At 35.8% G+C, this 18,946-nt stretch overlaps 1 protein-coding gene across 1 annotated transcript in view; it reads right to left on the bottom strand.

The window, feature by feature from the left end:
- The window catches only part of LOC149793627 (uncharacterized), a 90,564-nt gene extending 74,687 nt beyond the window's left edge, over nucleotides 1–15,877 (bottom strand). Inside the window, exons 1-3 of the mRNA XM_089969025.1 lie at nucleotides 15,800–15,877; nucleotides 15,527–15,685; nucleotides 8,950–9,151 (exon numbers count right to left, since the gene is read on the bottom strand). Coding sequence (XP_089825151.1) covers nucleotides 8,950–9,151; nucleotides 15,527–15,685; nucleotides 15,800–15,877 — 439 coding nt within the window. The remainder of the gene's footprint in view (nucleotides 1–8,949; nucleotides 9,152–15,526; nucleotides 15,686–15,799) is intronic.
- Between the last annotated feature and the right edge of the window lie 3,069 nt (nucleotides 15,878–18,946).

Below are 18,946 nucleotides of genomic sequence, written 5' to 3'. Positions count from 1 at the left end.
ATCATTTGGGTCAACTATATTTTACAAGAAGTATTTTAATGAAAATATTCTGAGAATTTGGACCTAATTATCAATGGCTTTGAGAAAGCTGGACTTGAGTAATTCTGCAACTTTCCTTTCAAGGGAGTAGCAATAACAATAGATTTAGATAGCCACTATAGTTGCCATGCTGGAGATCTGATCAGCATCATTTTCATTCAGGACCAGCTACATACCGAAGAAATATTTCAGTGAAAATCCCATGCAAATATGACTAACCACTGAGGAGAAATAGCCATGTCTATGTGATCATCCTGGCAAGAAGAGTAGTGATACTAAGGTTATCAAGATGGCCATGAGAGAAGAGAGAACTGATAAAAGATTTTCAAGATGATAAACATGACAGCTTGCTTGAGGCCAGATCAACACCATTTTAACTTAGGACCAAATGCAATAGACACACACAAAGTGGATTGACCATCCTACACAAGTGAAAAGTGACGTTAATGTGTGTGTGTGATTTGGATTTTTAATGTAGCTTTAAAAAAATTTTAGTCATACGCTACGATGTCTGCAAATGTGGCAGTTTATATTGATGTCTAGCACTGGGGCATCATGCCGCAGACAAGTAGCATGATGTCCCACCCAGTCACATTATCCTGACACCAGGCCAACCAGTCCTAACACTAACCTTTTAATGCTGAGCACCAAGCAAGGCAGCTGTTAGTACCATTTTTGTAAGTCTTTGGTACGACCCGGCCAGGGATCGAAATCATGACCTCCCGCATCCGAGGCAGACACTCTCACCACTAGGCCACCAGAGCGGTAAAAATGATGTTAAGTGTAGTTCAATGACATAAGTGTAATGCAGACTATTCTTGTACTTTACTCAAAGGTTGCTATTTCTATGTTAGAGATCAAAAACATTACTTAGTGTCCATATCTTCCTCTTCAAAGGCATCAAGAATAGTGATAACCCCAGTATGTCATTTTCATAGATAAAAGCCTACACAAATATGTAGCACAGGCCTAGCTTCAACTGTAATACAGGGATATTACACTGTGAAGTGGAGTGTAATTAGATGACAACCACACTGGCACAGATTAATGATGGTTGACACCCTTTGTGTGTAATGTACAAAAGAAGCCTTTTAGCACAAATCCCATTTCAATAAGAACATCCATTCAGTAGGAGTAGCAACAAAAAAGATTATCACAATTAATGATTTTAATGGTTTTCTAAATGCAAAGGGACTCGCCAATGTACACGAAGTTTCTTGTGAAATTCAACAAATTATCATCCATAATGATTTTAAAATGATGTGTCACTTTAAATAAAGATTTAAAAGTATTGAAACGTGTTTCTCTAAAGGCAAATCCTAAATTTTAGAATGATAAACATGATAAACATGCCCTATCTATTAGCAGAGTTGACAAGAATTTGCCATACCATGCGACTAATGGTTTTTCCTTATTTCTAAAAAGAGGCGAATATCTGAGGACTTAACTTGTATATTTTTCATGCTGATTAGTATTACAATCAGTGAATAAATGTTTTCAAAATATTGAAAATCCATATCTTTTTTAGAAACTGGTGATTCTTGGTTATCTCTTTTTGATGAAAAGATAAATATGAACCTAAGACATGAACACTTAGCAGTAACTTCCAAGGTTTGAAGTCTGCTCTAACATTCCTCGTTCTTGGTGAAACCTTGATAACAATAAACTGGACTAGTTCAAAGTATGGCATATTCCTGTCAAATTTAATAATCAAAATTTCAAATGACTTCAAGCTGCAATCGCAAGATGCAGAGTACATGTTTACAAAAGGCAGATACATTGTTACATACAGTGGATGGGTGTAAATTGAACTGTGCAGTTGGCTAAATCCCATGAATTTTAACTTTAAAATGAGGCTGTCTTTGAGACTGCTGAGGCTGCACTGGCTTGGTAAACTTGAAATAAAGTCCCATGTGACAGTCAGGATGAGTGCACTTCTTGGCCTGTTTCAAACGCTGAAATGCCGCAAGGGAACTGCATGACTGGTCTCTCAAACATCTATGATGCCATGGAGGGGATGTGACTTCAGAAGAGCATTTCCACCTCAAGAGGTGCAGACTACTGACATGGAAAAAGGATGGTTAGATGCCTTCACTACTATTCCTTTAAGTGACCGAAACAGAATGGCATGCAAGGTGATCATCACCAGAATGTGGATCTTAACTTCCAATGTTTTAACAGGGAAGCAAGCCCAGACCATAGTCAATATCCCACTTGTTACACATCCGAGTCCATGCAGAGGGAATGGCTTATATGGCCAAGCTGGCAAATGGACTTGATAGCTGAAGGAAAACCCATCAGTGGAAGCATACCAGTCTGTCCCAGACCACCCTTTCTGCTGCCTGGCAAACTCTTGTCCCTGAAATCTTACATGCAAGCTCTCAGACCATTGCAAAATGGATGAGCAAGTTGAAATTCTGCCCCAGAAAGATTTTCTATGTTGGAGAGGGTCTACATCTTCTCTTTGTCATATGATTTAGGACTTAAGTCTGGAAGAAGGAGGTGGTAAATGCCTTATAAAACATCCAATCTTTGTCCTCCTCTAACACCTGGCACTACAGGTAGAAAGGAGCATGTGCTCCAACAGCGGGGCAACCTTTGCCACTGGTTCATATGAGAATTCAATCAAGTCTACCATGATGGAAATGACATTCTGAACCTGCTCTTAGGATGACATGACTGCCTTCCCAGTATCTCTCTTTCTGGGGAGGAAGAAATCAAAACGGGATTGCCATCAACCTGAAGCCACTCATAGTTGTTGGGGTGATGGGACTAACCCTACTTGGACACCTCCTAGGTGACAGGCAGCCCTGTCCTTTTGATCGGCCTAAACTGGTGCTGACAGAGTAAGTCTATGGCCTGCCTCATTCACTCTACCTTGTCACTAAAAGGAAGGGACAACCATGGCACCATGAGATGAGAGAAGATGGAAAGATGGGAATCCCCCACATTCCAAGGAATCATAAGCCCCCATCAGGATTAAATAGAAACATAGGAATAGTGGGGTAACAATATGATCTCTGACCCCAAACCAGTAATCAAATCTTGATGACTGGTGTTCGAAGTCCTGTGACTGGTTGATAACTAGTGACCACTGCCTGGTGACACATCCTGTTATCAGTCAAGGACCATTCTGGCAACAAAAGGTCTGATGGACTAGATTTATGCTTACAAGATTGCTGTCCTTCCCTCTCAGGAAGGCACAGTGCAATAATCTCATTCACCAGGATGCTGATGATATTGAGTGCTGTTCATCCCTATGTGGAAGTTTTGACTCACTCTCAAGTGTTTTTCTTCCCTTGGAAGGTGTCCAGGATCAATCCCTGACCAGCACTGATGATATCATAACAACCATCATGGATCTCTGGCCCTTTGAGTATCTCCAAACTGTGGAGGCTGCAGAACATTCCTGTCCACACAGGGGCAATAGTCTTCCCCAAAATGGGAAGAGACCTAGACCCCTCCTGGAAATGAAGGACGTCATCCAGTGAAGACAAAAAGAATGAAAGGCCCTTCTTCCTCACCCCTGTATATGTGGTGACTTTCAGTGAAGTCACACAACTGGTCAGGTCAAAGACAGCAAACTGGACAGCTGTCCACACCCATTGCACACTAAACTGGTGGAGTGCATATCCGAAGGGGCATTCCAGTGACCATACTTACCCACACCTTATAACACTGGAAGCTCTGAAAGATAAAAATTCATGCAAAACAAAATATTTGGAACCAAACAAGGTGAAACAATACTTACCCTAGCACAAGAATCATAAAAAGAAAACAATTTAATGTAGCACTACTTGCTAAAGAAGGTGCAAAAAGGATGGCATTCCATATGTTATCCGTAAGGAGTCAGACTGGGATCATGTTCTTTTCAATTCTGGCACTCCAATACTAATTGGTGGAGGGTATTATTAGTTTAGACTATTAACTAAGAGTACCACAAAAGGAGTGTGTGTGTGTGTGTGTGTGATTTGGATTTTTAACACAGCATTAAAAATGTTTCAGTAATATTGCTATGATGTCTGCAGTGTGGCAATTTATAGTGATGTCTAGCACTGGGGCATTATGCCACAGACATGTAGCATCATGTCCTACCCAGTCACATTATTCTGACATCAGGCCGACCAGTCCAAACACTAACCTCTTTCTTGTTGTTGTTGTAGGGTTTTACGCCATTTTTCAGTACACGATAGGCTATGCATGGCGGCCAGTATTAATGGTGGAGGAAGAACCCGGGAAAACCCCGGAAAGAACCACCGACCCACGAGAAGCTACTGGCAAGCTTTCTCACATACCCACATTAGCCGAATCCGAGACTCACTAACCTCTTAATGCTGAGTGCCAAGTAAGGCTGCTGTTAGTACCATTCTTTGGTATAACTCCAAAACTTAAAAATCCAAATCACACACACACAAACAGACACAGACACACACACACACACACACTCCTTTTGTGGTACTCTTAGTTAATAGTCTAAACTAATAATACCCTGTGGTATAACTATTCCAAATATCAACAGTATCAGATGCTCAGACACAGACAATCCCAGTACCAGCCAAAAGAAAATGTAAAATAACCATGCAAATAAAAACTGATGCCCAAAGTAATCCTGCATTGCAAACAACAGTACCCCCCTCTCAGCCATGTGTCACACCTGCAACAGCAAAAAGTGTACATCCATGGCCAGCAGTTCAGACAAGTCTTTTACCTTCACCAACAACTGCAATTACCAGTGCTCAGACAAATGTGTCAAAATCAGCACGAGTAGTTCACACAACTGAAACACCAATTTCAGCACCCCTTCCTCCAAGATATGTGTCAGAAATACAATCCAGAGTCCAACACACGACATCACAAGCCAGAAAAGATAGGACTCTAATAATTGGCTCCTCAATTTTGAAAAGTATAATACCAAGGAGACTTTTTAAAACAAATGTACAGACTCTAAGAGGTGCAAAAACCAACAACATTACAGACAGAATAATGAACAGTGACCTAACCAAATACAAACAAATTATTATTTTAGTATGATGCCTGTGAGGGAAGGTCACTAAATCAACTCAGAACAAATTTTGAAAGTTTATTGTATGCTGCTAGGTATTGCAGTCCAGATACATGTAAATTAATGATATCGGGACTACCTCCTTGTGTGGACACCAAGGCCAAAGAAATCAATGATCTGATAATTGACCTATGTGAAGACTTCAACCTACAGTACATTCCACAATACATGTACACATCTTTCTTTCTTCAGAATCAGGATGTCAACCTTAGTCTCTACCACGGAGACAAAATTAATCTAAGCAGAAAAGGAACCTCTCAACTACTGAGAAATATTAACATGTATGCCCCCATTTTCAAGCACTTTAATGAAGAGTGCTGTCTCTACTGAGGAGAAACTGGGCACATGACACAGGTATGCCATCATGGCAGATAGATCGAGTGTTTCAGGTGCCATAAATATGGACACAAGCAAAGACTTTGTCCATCAATGTATACATATTAGGAAGCTGGCAAAGAGGAGAATGCCAACGCTTCATTTACAAAAAATCTAAATGTACCCAGTGGGACTCTTGACTCTAACTATTCAATGGACACTATTGTAGATGCAAACGTAAATGGATTTTCAGGGTTTGTATGTGACTTTGAAGATGCTAATATATATGAACATTTAAATATAGAAATAGGATGTCAGAATGATAAAAGTAGTATGGAGACAATCTCAGTGAGTACCCCATTGCATGATGACATACATATAATTGATATGAAACTAAATACAAAAGGTTTTAACATAGGTCACTTAAATGTACAAGGTATAGTGGTAAAAATAGACCAGATTAAGTTAATGTTGTCTTCCAAGGAAAATAATATACATGTTTTAGGACTCACTGAAACCAAATTAAATGCTAACCACAATGATGATCTATTTCACTGTCAAGGCTACAATTAACCATTATGTAGGGACAGAGAGACAGCGGGGGGGGTGGGGGGTGTCTTGTATACATTAGGAAAGATGCAAATGTGAAAAGGCAACTTGACTTGGAGTCACATGAAATTGAGAGTATCTGGGTGGAAATTTTTCAAAATAATGCAAAATCTTTCCTAGCTGGTTTCATTTATAGGCCACCTTCCTCCAAAGCATTTTGGAATGATAACTTTTTGAAACAAATGGAAAATGTTCTAGCACAAGAGAAAGAAACATATATACTCAGAGATATAAATAAGGACCTTCTCAATGCTCAAATAAGGAACAACTGGATGGAATTTATTGAATCATTAGGCCTAGACCAGCTGGTAAATGAACCTACAAGGGTAACAGAAAAATCGAGCACTCTTATTGATCACATTTATACCAACCTACCAGACAATGTGGCTTGTGTTAATGTACCGAATGTTGGTCTTAGTGACCACTATCCTACTTTTTTGACAAGAAAGGTTAAATGCAAGAAAAATAAGAAAAATACACATAAAACGATCACTTACAGATCGTTCAAAAATTTTAATGAAGAACAATTTCTCAAATACCTATATAAAATTCCATGGAATATGATCCAAAATTTGGATGGTGTAGATGAAGCCATGAGGGTGTGGACTGACTTATTCATGGATGTAGTATCTAAGCATGCACCACTGAAAGCACATTGAGTAAAGACTGAAATTCAACCTAATTGACTACTACTGAAATCCTAGATGCTATGAAAACACAAGACAAATTCAAGGCTATGGAAAACCATGCACAATATAAAGTATGGAGAAATAAAATAACAAGTATGATTAAAAAAGCTAAAAAAACTTATTATCAATCATTGCTTGAAAACAAAAAGAGCAACACAAACTCCATTTGGAAAGTCTCCAATGAACTCGCTGGAGGAATGCACAAAAAACAGACAAATAAAATTCACTCACTTCTGGTAAATGACACCATAGTCACTGATGAAACTGACATTGCAAATGTTTTCAATGATTTTTTCATCAACATTACCATAAAGTTAAAAGAACCAGTGATAGAAAACAACTTTAATGAACTGAAAAAGTTCTGCAGCAGCAAAATCTCTAAGGAGGTATGTTTCTCTATCCCACCAGTGTCAAAAAACTTTGTTAAAAAATATCTCAGTGAACTTGATACCAAGAAAGCTACAGGACTTGATCAGATTGGTCCACGACTCATTAAATCTTCTGCCTCTGCTATTGTAGATAGCATAACATTCATAATTAATTTAAGTATGGCAACCTCATCTGTCCCCAAAATATGGAAAACTGCAAAAGTAACTCCTATTCACAAATCTGGTTCTAAGGATGATGCTGATAACTACCGACCAATCTCAATACTACCAAACTTGTCAAAACTGATTGAAAAACATGTCCATGACTCATTCATGTCATATTTAACCAAACACTTGCTGTTACACCCTAATCAACCAGGCTTTAGACAGAACCATTCCTGTGAGACTGCCTTGATCTCCCTAACTGATAAATGGCTTCAAGCACTTGATCAAGATAGAATAATAGGAACTGTATTTGTAGATTTCAGGAAAGCTTTTGACATGGTGGATCATGAAATCCTTTTGAAGAAACTGAAAATCTACCAGTGTGATGAAAGAACAATTAGATGGTTTACTTCGTACTTAAATGAGAGAAAACAACATGTTTACATAAATAATGTTCTGTCTGAACCTGAAACAATTAGATATGGAGTACCACAAGCATCAATTCTAGGTCCATTACTATTCATTTTATTTATTAATGACCTACCACTTTTACTAAGAGACTCAATATCATCTACAGATCTCTATGCAGATGACACAACATTGTCAGACATCCAAAACACAAAGCATGAGCTTGAAATTTCTTTACAGAATGCACTAAACAAACTGGAAAACTGGTGCACATGTAATGGCATGGTGGCAAATACTGGTAAAACTAAAACATTACTTATCTCAACACGGCAAAGAAGGATAAATCTTGATAGTGATGAACTATGTCTGACATGGAAGGATACAAATCTGCAAATGGTCTGTCATGATAGACTACTTGGTGTTCTGGTAGATAATAACCTATCATGGACTGAACATATCAAACATATCAGTAAAAAAAGTCAATTTAAGTTTATGGCTTCTCAGTAGGATAAGACATTTTCTCCCTGAAAGGCAAAGAAAACTATTTTATAACAGTTACATAAAACCCTATTTGGACTACTGTAGTACAGTATGGGGTAATTCAAATGACAAAAACAGCAAAGCTGGCACATCTTCAAAAAAGAGCATTTGGGCAAATATCAATCCAGAAAGAAAGCAAGGAAAGTTTAGCTGGTAGGTTAAAAATATTACCTATTAAAGACCGAATCTGTTTGAGAAAAGCCAAATTAATGAACAGGATATCTCATAATAGTGCTCCTGAATATTTACAATCACTATTCCAGTATAGGCTACCTGGTAACACTCCCCACCTGTGATCCATGTCTACCAAACAGTATAAAATTCCCAAACCAAATAAGGAGTTATTTTAAAAAAGTTTCCAATACTCTGGAACTCTGCTCTGGAATAGTATTCCAGTTGAGATTAGAAATGCCCACTATATTTCCTTCTTCCAAACCCAATATATCCAGTGGCTTCAAAGATGTAGCTTAAATAAATAAATTCCTTTGTATGAGGGCCTCAAGGTAGATTAGTTTTTAGCTAACTGTGTTACCCTCTTTAAATAAGGTCATTATTATTATTATTATAACTCTGCCGGGGTCTGTCTCCGTAACCTCTCGCATTCGAGGCAGACACTCTAACCACTAGGCTGCCAGAGCAGTCCCCCACAAAAGGAAAGAAATGCATAAATAGAAGCAAGTTACATACATATGCTAATATTAAGATGCGAATTCAAGTGCTTGAAAATCAGCACTGACACATGTACATTTTATACCTGATTCAAGGATCCCTGTTGGTTCTTGATTCTTGGAAATCTGGGCCTTGATTTCTTCTAATACCATTTTCAAAGATTCTATTGTCTCTTCTGTGTTGCTTTTATGACTCCCTATCTCATATCTACAATCCTTTACACACTCCCTCATAGCCTTCATCTCCAGGTGATGGTTAAAGATGACATCGACAGAATCCATATTGATCTGAAGAAAACAATTTAGTTCATGTAAGGCAGGTAAATGGTCTTTTTAACCTGATGCAGTTTCAATAAACAGTCACAATGGAACAATAAAACTTAAGAGTACTGAGAATATTGATGGCTTGGACAGTTAAGATAATACCACTTTAAAACAGGATCAAAGGAAAAACATAACTTCTGAGAAAGTGACATGCTGCTTTTTTTACGACCTTAAGATGATATCAATATTCCTCCAAATTAATGTAATCTTAAGTCTTTCCTTCTCTGTATCTCTCTTGACTAAGAACAGATGAAAAAAATATTTTGCACAAAATATTTAAGCAATTACCTTTGATGAACATCTATTGAGATGAGAATGAATTGTTAATAGTGCTATTCTAAATATACTTCATTTCTTTATGTAGGGGTGAAATAAGTTAAACTTGAGAGAAATTGGTCATGTGGTTTTTAATGGATGAAGCACAATAATTGATGCATGATGTACAACAAAGCCAGTTGAGCTAAAATCTAAAATTCATCAGCGATATACATAATTTGTAGGTTTTTTTCTACAACACCTGTTAAAAACATGTGCATGCACTCATGCATCATAAAAGATGTTCTGTAAATTAAACATTCTTTTGGCAATTGATATGTTCACAAGGAGTGCAGCCTATATGCTAATAATGCATCAACAAGTAATTCAAATACTACCCACTGAATATTAATGTTTGCAAAATATACTTTCGTGGTGTGACCAGCAAAACATGCTTCAATTCATTTCATGATTGATCCATTCTTTTAAAATGATGAAAATTATCTGCTGCACGGCTCAGTTTGAAGAAGTTCCATTCCTGTGCTATATCAATTTACATCCATCATTCATGGTTGTTGTTGCTGTTGTAGAGTTTAACGCCATTTTTCAGCACAAGATAGACTATACATAGCAGCAAGTATAACTGGTGGAGGAAGAACCCAGAAAAACCACTAACCAATGAGAAGCTACTGGCAAGCTTTCTCACATACCCACATTGGCCGAGCCCAAGACTCGAATGAACGCAGACAGAAGTGAGATGGCAGTGATCGGTAATGATGAGCGCTTTAGACCACTTGGCCACTCGGAGCCCCGTTATTGATGGTAGCATCAGTGATAAAATGAAAATGGTTAGAATCAGGCCTATTAATGTGTACAATTTCTCCACACTCAAAAATTTAAGTTCAATTTTAATTTTCTTTTATAATTATTTTTAGACAATAAATACAGTATTTAATATTCCACATATGCTGCACCTGTAGCATACAATCTAATTACTTATTTGTAGCCTAAAATCTAATTTTACTTCCACAGCAATTATTTATAGCTTGAAGCATTTTTCTTTGAAACCTCTTACAAAAGCAGAGTGTTGATATACAGAAATTTGTTTTAGTTTGTGAGCCCAAGAGTAAAGATGAGTTGATAAAAGTTTCCACAACAGAATACAACCAAATGTGTCATTTTTCCAAAAGGCAGACAGAGATCCTCATAAAATAAAATCATGCAAACAAGTGAAACAATAGAAGTAGTAATTAGGAAATATCACTAATAAATTACCTTCTGTTAATTGCTAAGTTGCAGATCTGAAGCAGAATACCAAACTTAACAGATAGTGATCATGTAAAATCTTTTAGTGAACTTTTTTTCCCATGTAGATTTACCTGGTTAGACAAATTAGAGAAAAATGCAATATTTCTGATGGACTTTAGTCCAAAAATTACTTTTTTCCCCAAAACTTCATAATCTTAAATAATTGCAATCATCTAGTTCCACATTAATAGCACTGTTGACAAAACAAATTATGCATCATTTCATTAAACTATCATAGGGTATCTGTTCTTAAAATCAAGTGTTACTAAATACTGGAGCTGTTGTTGCTGTTGTTTTGGGGTTTAATGTCATTTCTCAGCACAAGATAGGCTATATATGGTGGCCAGGATAACTTGGTGGAGGTCATCCTCCCAGGAAAACCCTGGTAGGAACCAGTGATCCATGGGAAGCTAATGACAGCTTTCTCACCTATCCACATTGCTGAAACTGAGACTTGAAACCCACGCAGACAGAGGTGAGATGGCAGTGATCAGGAGCCATAAGTAAAAGTTTCTAGATACCAACAAAATATACCACATATAATTCAGCATTTTAAAAAAATCACTGCAATTGGCTGATAAAATTGGTGAAAATGTAGTTGAGAATATTTTATCTGAATTCTTTTCCATCAGGTGCATTTGTTGTTATTGGGCACAGACAACTAATTCAAAATTCCTATAGGTCATAATGATATTGTTTTGGAAAACTTTCATGCAAAACATGCTTATCCAAGCATACACTTTTAAAACAATGAAAGTGATAAACCATGTGGCTCTTTCAGGATAAAGAATTCCACTGTAGGTGCCCTATGAAAATCCAGCCTGCCAAGATCTGCTTATTTACATATAGCAGTACAGCAACAACAATAAAATGGAATAGTTTAAGGTTAAAGTCTAATAAAATTTAACCATACATACATAGACTTCTTAAAAAATTATTTCATGCTATTTTCTAAGATGTATTTTCACTCAATCAGTGACTGTCATTCTAGTACGTACAGTATGTAATATTACATAAGCTGGTTCCATAGTTAATTAAATAAGTAATTGTCTGTTACCAGCATAACTGTATGTGCTACACCAGTTTACATGTTGAATAAGTGTGCATGTCTCACCAATTTTAAGTGGTAGTGAAGTAAAGAAACAGATAAAATTCACAAAGATGAAATATGTTATATATAGTATGACATCAATTACAGTGCCCCATTTCTTTCTTGGAATAGAAAAAACAATGATCTTTCTGTAAAACAAGAGCCCTCCAGACTGTCACTCTACTGGCCAAAATGAATTTATAGGAATTCACAAGATGTCAGTTTCTTTGTGTCCTTTTGTCTTTTTTTAGTTGTTAAGTTTTGAAATCATCTCATATTCTTGCAAAAACTCCATCATACCAGATGTGGTAATAACAAAAGCATTTTCTCATATGTTTGGGTACTATTCAAAAATCTTTGTCAGGGCCTGTAACAATGAATCTATTACTGTATCATGCTTGAAAGATCACAGAAGGACAAGGGGATTTAGATCACTGTGATGGCCTCACAAAATGTCCAAAGTTTAATGTCTTTATTTAAAAAATTCTTTGACATATTTTGTATAGATCTGCCTTTGTCTCTAAAAATAAGGTGTATTTTTTAATATTTATCATGTGTAATGACATCACCAGTGTACCGCAGGTGATGTGTTAAATGTGGAAAATGCAAAAAGTGCAGCTGACTTGAATGTATTTATACAAATTAAACTATTATCTGCAGTCATTAAACAAGAAACGTTTAAGAAGTTTTCCTTATTAAACAAACTGAAATCTCTGAAGATTTTAGGTTGTTTTACTCATCCATGTTAATTTTAAAGAAAATGGTTAGATTCTAAAGCAGACATTACCTATTCAACTGGCATCGATATGTTCAGTCTTACATAGAAAAACAGCACTTGAAATCGTTACTGGTAGTTTATTTATGGAATGTGTTTAAAGGTGAAATCTGGGGAAGTTATGTGCCTTTTCCAATGACACAATGAGGTAGCCGGTCAGGACAGTGGCTTGTGAAGGTCTCAAACCCATGACATGTAAATTACGAATCCGATGCTGTACCAACTGTGTAACTGCATTCCCCGCCCAAGAAATGAAATTGTGGGTCCCCAAGTCATTAAGGGGTGGCACATATCTCATGTAAATTGAATCTAAACAGATTATTAGTGTCATTTATCATAATATCTCTACTCAACTGCAAAAAATGTATGAATATACAGACCTTAATGAGCATGGACAATTGTCACACGAGAACTGTGTGCATCAATTTTAGATTAAAGAGAAAGAGAATGTATGTGAATGTCCTTTTTTGAGCATATGTGACCATTTGATCAGGGAGCTGTGGTAGCTCAGTTTGTAGAGCATCTCCAAGGGTCACAGGGTTGATACCTATCCAGGCTACCCCGGGTTGACTGCCTCAGTGGAAATGCACTCAGCTCACATTTCCTTGGCATGATAAAGCTAACAAGTTAAAATTGTCATTAAATCTAATAATAAAATGCAGGCATCTGTTCAGGAAAAGAATAGCAAGATTTACAAGATCACCACCATAGCAGCCATTGTGGATGTCAGCTAAGCACCATTTTCATTTAGGGCTTGTCATAAAAAGTATTCAAGTGTATGCCAGTTTCATGCTTTCCTCCAAATAACTTAGGAGGTGCATGTAGCAATAACAAACAACTGTTGACAGAAAACAGACACAGCACAATCACATAAGCTCTTCGGGTTTTCAACCAGCAGGGATACAATACAAGCAAACTTTATGTAAAAAATATATGCCCCAACTGCTGTTATATTGATAGTGACACCAAAAATGTGTAAATGCAAAATAATCATATACAAATCTAAATGCTTACCTCAGCTTGATTCTTTTCAATCATGCTAACATGATTTTGTTTAAAATTTTTATGTCAAAACAGGTTAAAAATAATGGATACAAATTTTAATTTTTTATGGCCTGAAAATATAATCAGGTCATCTGCATATAAATACAAATTTGCATATTAAATTTCCAGTCCTCACACCTCAAGTTCTTTTTCCTCAAACCTGCTTACAATGTGTTTGTAACGATGATTCAATCCCAAACTTTAAAAAATTGAACAGAAATTGTTTTATAATGGTGTAAAATCTAATCAAGTTATTTAAATAGACATGTTCTCCAAATTTCATACATCTACCTTAATACATGTGATTCTTCCAATTGCTGGACAAAAAAAACCTAACATTTTAAAGACCTTCAAGCACACATACATTTTATATTTTAAGTCTACCACTTCTGAAAAATACCAAAGAATTTTTAAAATTTAAAAATGATTTTTTTGGCATTCTATTAACACAGTACAAAAACCAGCGGGAACTAGTTTACAATGCTTTACAATGATGTCTGGCTGAGTAGGCTATTAACACGACTTCATGCTGTTAATTTATTACCTATATTGTTGCAATCTGATGAGTTTTGAACCAAATGCAAAAATGTCTGATGAAGTGTTATAAATAATAAAGGGATCCAAGTTGGTCCATGATGACTTTTGAGTCTCTGAATAAAAATCAGCCGACCTTTGGCAGAGGTGAGATAACAGGTGAGAATCTAAGACTCCAAAAAAATACTTTCAGCAGAGTTTGTATTTGCAGTTTTGAACTGTTTAAATGTTCTTAAATTGTTCAAGATGTCTTAGAAGAAATATTTCATTACAGCCCATATATGTTTTCCAAGACTTGTCAAAATGATAAAACATGCACTTTCTCCCAATGCTAAAAACAGGACCAGCTAAGAATGTAAGCTTCAAGAAGTACTGGTATGACAAACAGCAGTCATAAAAGTCCAGCCAGTGGAAAACTGAGGTTTGAATTTCGTAACAGGCTGAGTGTGGTTGTTTTGACATTGCCACTTCTAATGCTGATACAGAGAGTATTTTCCGCATTACTTGCAAAATAAAAAGTGATTAAATGGGAAATCTGGACCAGAAAACTAGTACTGAAAGCCTGTTAAGTAAGAACTTTAATAATCATATTGCATGTCTTTAGTAGTCACTAACAGTAATTTTGTGAAGGAAACTTAAAATACTTGTGGATTTTATTAAACAAATCTTTGCAATGAAAAATAAGATACACAACTCTTCCCATTTCATTTAATTGACATTACACTGACTTAGTATTTAACCATTAGCATTGTAACATTTTCCATCAGAATCTGATTTAAGTTCAAACCATGCTGTTTTATCACAGTAATAAATATTATGTTTTTAAAAAAATCATTGTTTTCTTTTCAATTCTCTTGTAATGCAATTTATGTCAATAAAAAGTCTATTGGTTTAGAAGTTAATTTATTGATCAAAATTTGTAAATCTACTGATTTTATGTCCTGGTTTTGTGACATGTATCCAAGTAGTTTTTGCTCAATCAAGTAATCAAGGTTTTGATAAAGTGTCCATGTTCAAAAAGATAAAAATACTGAATATTGTTGCAAAAGCTTCAAAATCTAATCAGATCGTCTAGCCACAACTAGTTTGTAAAATTTCATGGCTCTAACTTAAATAGTTTTTGTGCTATTTTGCCAAAAGGAATTCAAGGTGGGCACATTGACTTCCAGCTGGACAGAATGAAAACAATGTGCTCTCTTCTGCTATCTCGTTGGAGGCACACACAAAAATTAAACATTCTTGACAAATATGAGGATTCCAAATCTAAAACCTCATTACTTTATTTGCATTAAAAGTTCCTATAAATTTGTACAGTTATAACCTAGTTCAATACCTTATTTATCTCATCCACAGCCTCTTGACATTCCTTCAGTGATCTGAGATGAGTAGGGTCTTCTAACAACTGTATTATATCATCTATGAAATCTTTCCGGTCATCATCTGAGAGTTCCATGTGCGCAGAATGCATTACTCTGTTCCTTATTTTGGACACCTGAAATGTATCAAAGCAATAATTAAAATAACGTTGAAACAGTACACATATTCACAGAAACCCTGAAATGGCTAACATTACCATATCTGCATTTCACTTGAATTTCATTTTCACTTTATGTGCATCTAGTCTGCCTTCACTCTGCATTCCATTGACACATTTGCATTTATCACTTCTAATCATCACTTCCATGACTTAGTGTGTAACATTTCATGGCTCTGGTTTTTGCTTATTTGAAATACATTTAGGAAGTTTCCATCTTCTTTAGAATTAAATGAACAGAAGTATTACTTTCGAACTTGTCTTATTTAAAGTGTGCTGTAATTTTAAAAAAATGCATACAATTCAATAAACAGCACTGAATTTATGATAAATAAAAATATAAACACACCTGCAATTAATGCAAAATATGTAATCATATAGCAAATTCTATTTCATATTTCATTCAAGATTAATATTTACCATAGCGAAGCAATTATTATTTACCACAGTGCTTAAATTTCATGACTTGAAACAGTGAAAAAATGTCAGTGTAAAGAATACAGCAAAATAAAGCAAAAACAACTTTTGACCATGGAAATTTAGTGGCAGCCCAAAATATTAGTCAGCAGATTTCCAGATCTTTCAGAACCGTAAATATCTAAGGACTATCAAGACACTTTAATAATGACTAATTTCTTCTGACAAGGAACTAAGTCAACAGAATATCAATATACTTAACTCTATTTTATTTTTATCTGCATAGCTTGCTTGCTTATTTTAAGTGGCGTGCGCACCAACATGCATGTGCCACTAGTCCTGGGGGAAGGAAAGAAAGCCTCAACCCCCAGGCATTTATGTGTACAAGGTACACTGATAATTTAGCCTTCAGCCATGGGCCCTATAACAGTCTGACTGGAGAGCTGTTTCATGAGAGAGAATGGACCCATGCACTCATGATACTAATTAATTTTCTCTGTTTTCTATTTGCTTGAAATTTTGAGTGGGAATAGTACCTTCACTCACTCTATTGAATTTGTAGGACATTTATTTGGAGACTGGTCGTGGCAAGGGAGGGAAGGCACAGGAAGGCCGTCATCTGTTGTCCTTGGTGGAGTTGACTGGATCCAGGTTGTTGTAGTAGGTGAATTTTGAATTTAATTATTATTACGCCAAAGAGAAATTGATGATTATTCTGTGCTGTTTTGGTTAGATGAAGATAGGCAGTTGAGAGAAATGACAAGAGAATTTTTTTAATATGTTGTCATGCCCATTTATACTAGTTTTAATAGTTCATTAATATTCTTTTATTACTCATAATAGGTAATACAATAAAATCTTTTTAGTGTTTCAAGTTATAAATTTAACTGGTTGTAATGTTCTGTATGAAGTGACCCAGGCATTTTATTCATTAGTAATACAAAAAATATAAACATATAATATACCCATAAATAACATTGAACTGGATTTAATGTTCTATTTGTAAATTGTCCCAGCTTATAAATATCACTTGATTTAATGTTCTAAAATCTGTAAATATCTTCCCTTATAAATATTATTATTGCTGCTTTTTGGAAAAAAGTGACTATCTACGGGTAAGTTTGATTTCAGTGTACATCTCTACAATGATTGGTCAATCAAATTTCTTGTAAATGCAAACATGTTTTTACCATTCAAGGTACAGCAACCAAATTAGGTGAGTATCTTCCCATCAGGTTGCAGATTTTTAGTAGTTAGTTAATTTCTATGCAAGCTGTAAGGCACTCAAAATGTTAATGGTAAACAATGCATAAAATGTTTTTTCTTCTCTGCTGATTATGCTTTTCATTTTCATTTTCCTTAAACTATACCAATGTATTTAACATGTTCACAGTTAGCCTCATAGTCACTGGAGTTTTGTGGGTGGAGATCAAAGTGGGAAACAAAATACAGCACATCACCATAACATCATGGGCAACAAATCAAAAGATCTTTGAGTGTTTACACATTAAATTTTAACTTGATCAGCTCACTAGCCAATGGGACCAAGTAAAACAAAAATAATCTAGTGATGACAATCCACCCTAGTTTGTGTAAAGACTTGTCCTGAGAGTGCCCAATTTTGAGATTTATGCTATAAAACAAAACTCTCGATGGAATGGCAGACAGAAGGATGGACAGAGCAACAGATATAGCAATTAGCAGTAGCTATATCCCCCAACCAAACACCACCAAAAGGTTGCGCTGTTTAAAGCTTTATCAGATGCTTCCAAGATAAATATTTCTTCGTCGTTGTTATTTAACACAATATAATCTATTCCAGAAAACTTATCAGTCTCATGCCACCATGGATACATAGTAAATATCTCAAATTTTGCACTACTAAACACAGATAATCGATAAACACCAGTAACTGTTGTGGTGTATTTTAGACTTTTATTTTGCCATGACCATGTTACTGTTCCTGATAATACCACGTACATGTTGGTGATTTTTGTATGGGGAATTGTAATTAGATTAATTTTTTAATGATTTCAGGAATTCTGCTAATAACATCATTCAGAGATGGAGGGTTTAAAAAAAGAGGTAACTAAACCATGCTGACATGGGCAGGAAATGAAGGTTCTTGCGATATTCGTAACTGCTCAAACTTCTGTCTGTTTTTCGACTTTCAAACTTAGTGACTTTCCTATGGGGATTTAGATTGACTGTTTTCAAATTTTTAGTGCAACCCTTGTTCATCCGCACCCTCCTCCCACCGAGCTTCCTAGAATATTTCTACCTTTTTAACTGCTATTTTTTTTATTATTGGACATCACCAAATCATGATCACTGGAAAGCTCATCTTTTCATTGGGCATACCTTCAAAATTTCCTAACAGTGTTGGGCAATTTTGGATATTCAAAGAGCTTGTTTTGAGGTCCCAATGGAGGTTGGTGCACATACCCTAAAAAATGATCTTGTCCAATTGAGAATATATTTATCTTTTCATATAAGCTTATGGAAATTATTGGAAATTCAAGTTTGATAAAAAAAAATACAAAGGAACATCTGTTTTCTCTGAAACATTCAATACACTTACAAACAAAAACTAGTTGGTAGACTGAGCATAGTCCAATACCATCACCACATACACACACAATCATTTGCCAACACTCACATAATCACAACCAGATAGACATTAAATAAATAAAATATGCCAAGTTTCACTCTTTGAAACCCACTGTAGACTGGTAGATTTTCTTAATTAGATGCAGACTATGCTGCTCTCAATAGTTCAGTGGAGAAGGGAGGTGAGGTTAA

The sequence above is a fragment of the Sinohyriopsis cumingii genome, chromosome 8, assembly GCF_028554795.1.
Source record: "Sinohyriopsis cumingii isolate HCF-2022 chromosome 8, ASM2855479v2, whole genome shotgun sequence".
Classification (NCBI taxonomy): Eukaryota; Metazoa; Mollusca; class Bivalvia; order Unionida; family Unionidae; genus Sinohyriopsis; species Sinohyriopsis cumingii.
The sequence above is the reverse complement of the archived record's forward strand: the minus strand, read 5'-3'. Positions and strand labels throughout refer to the sequence as shown.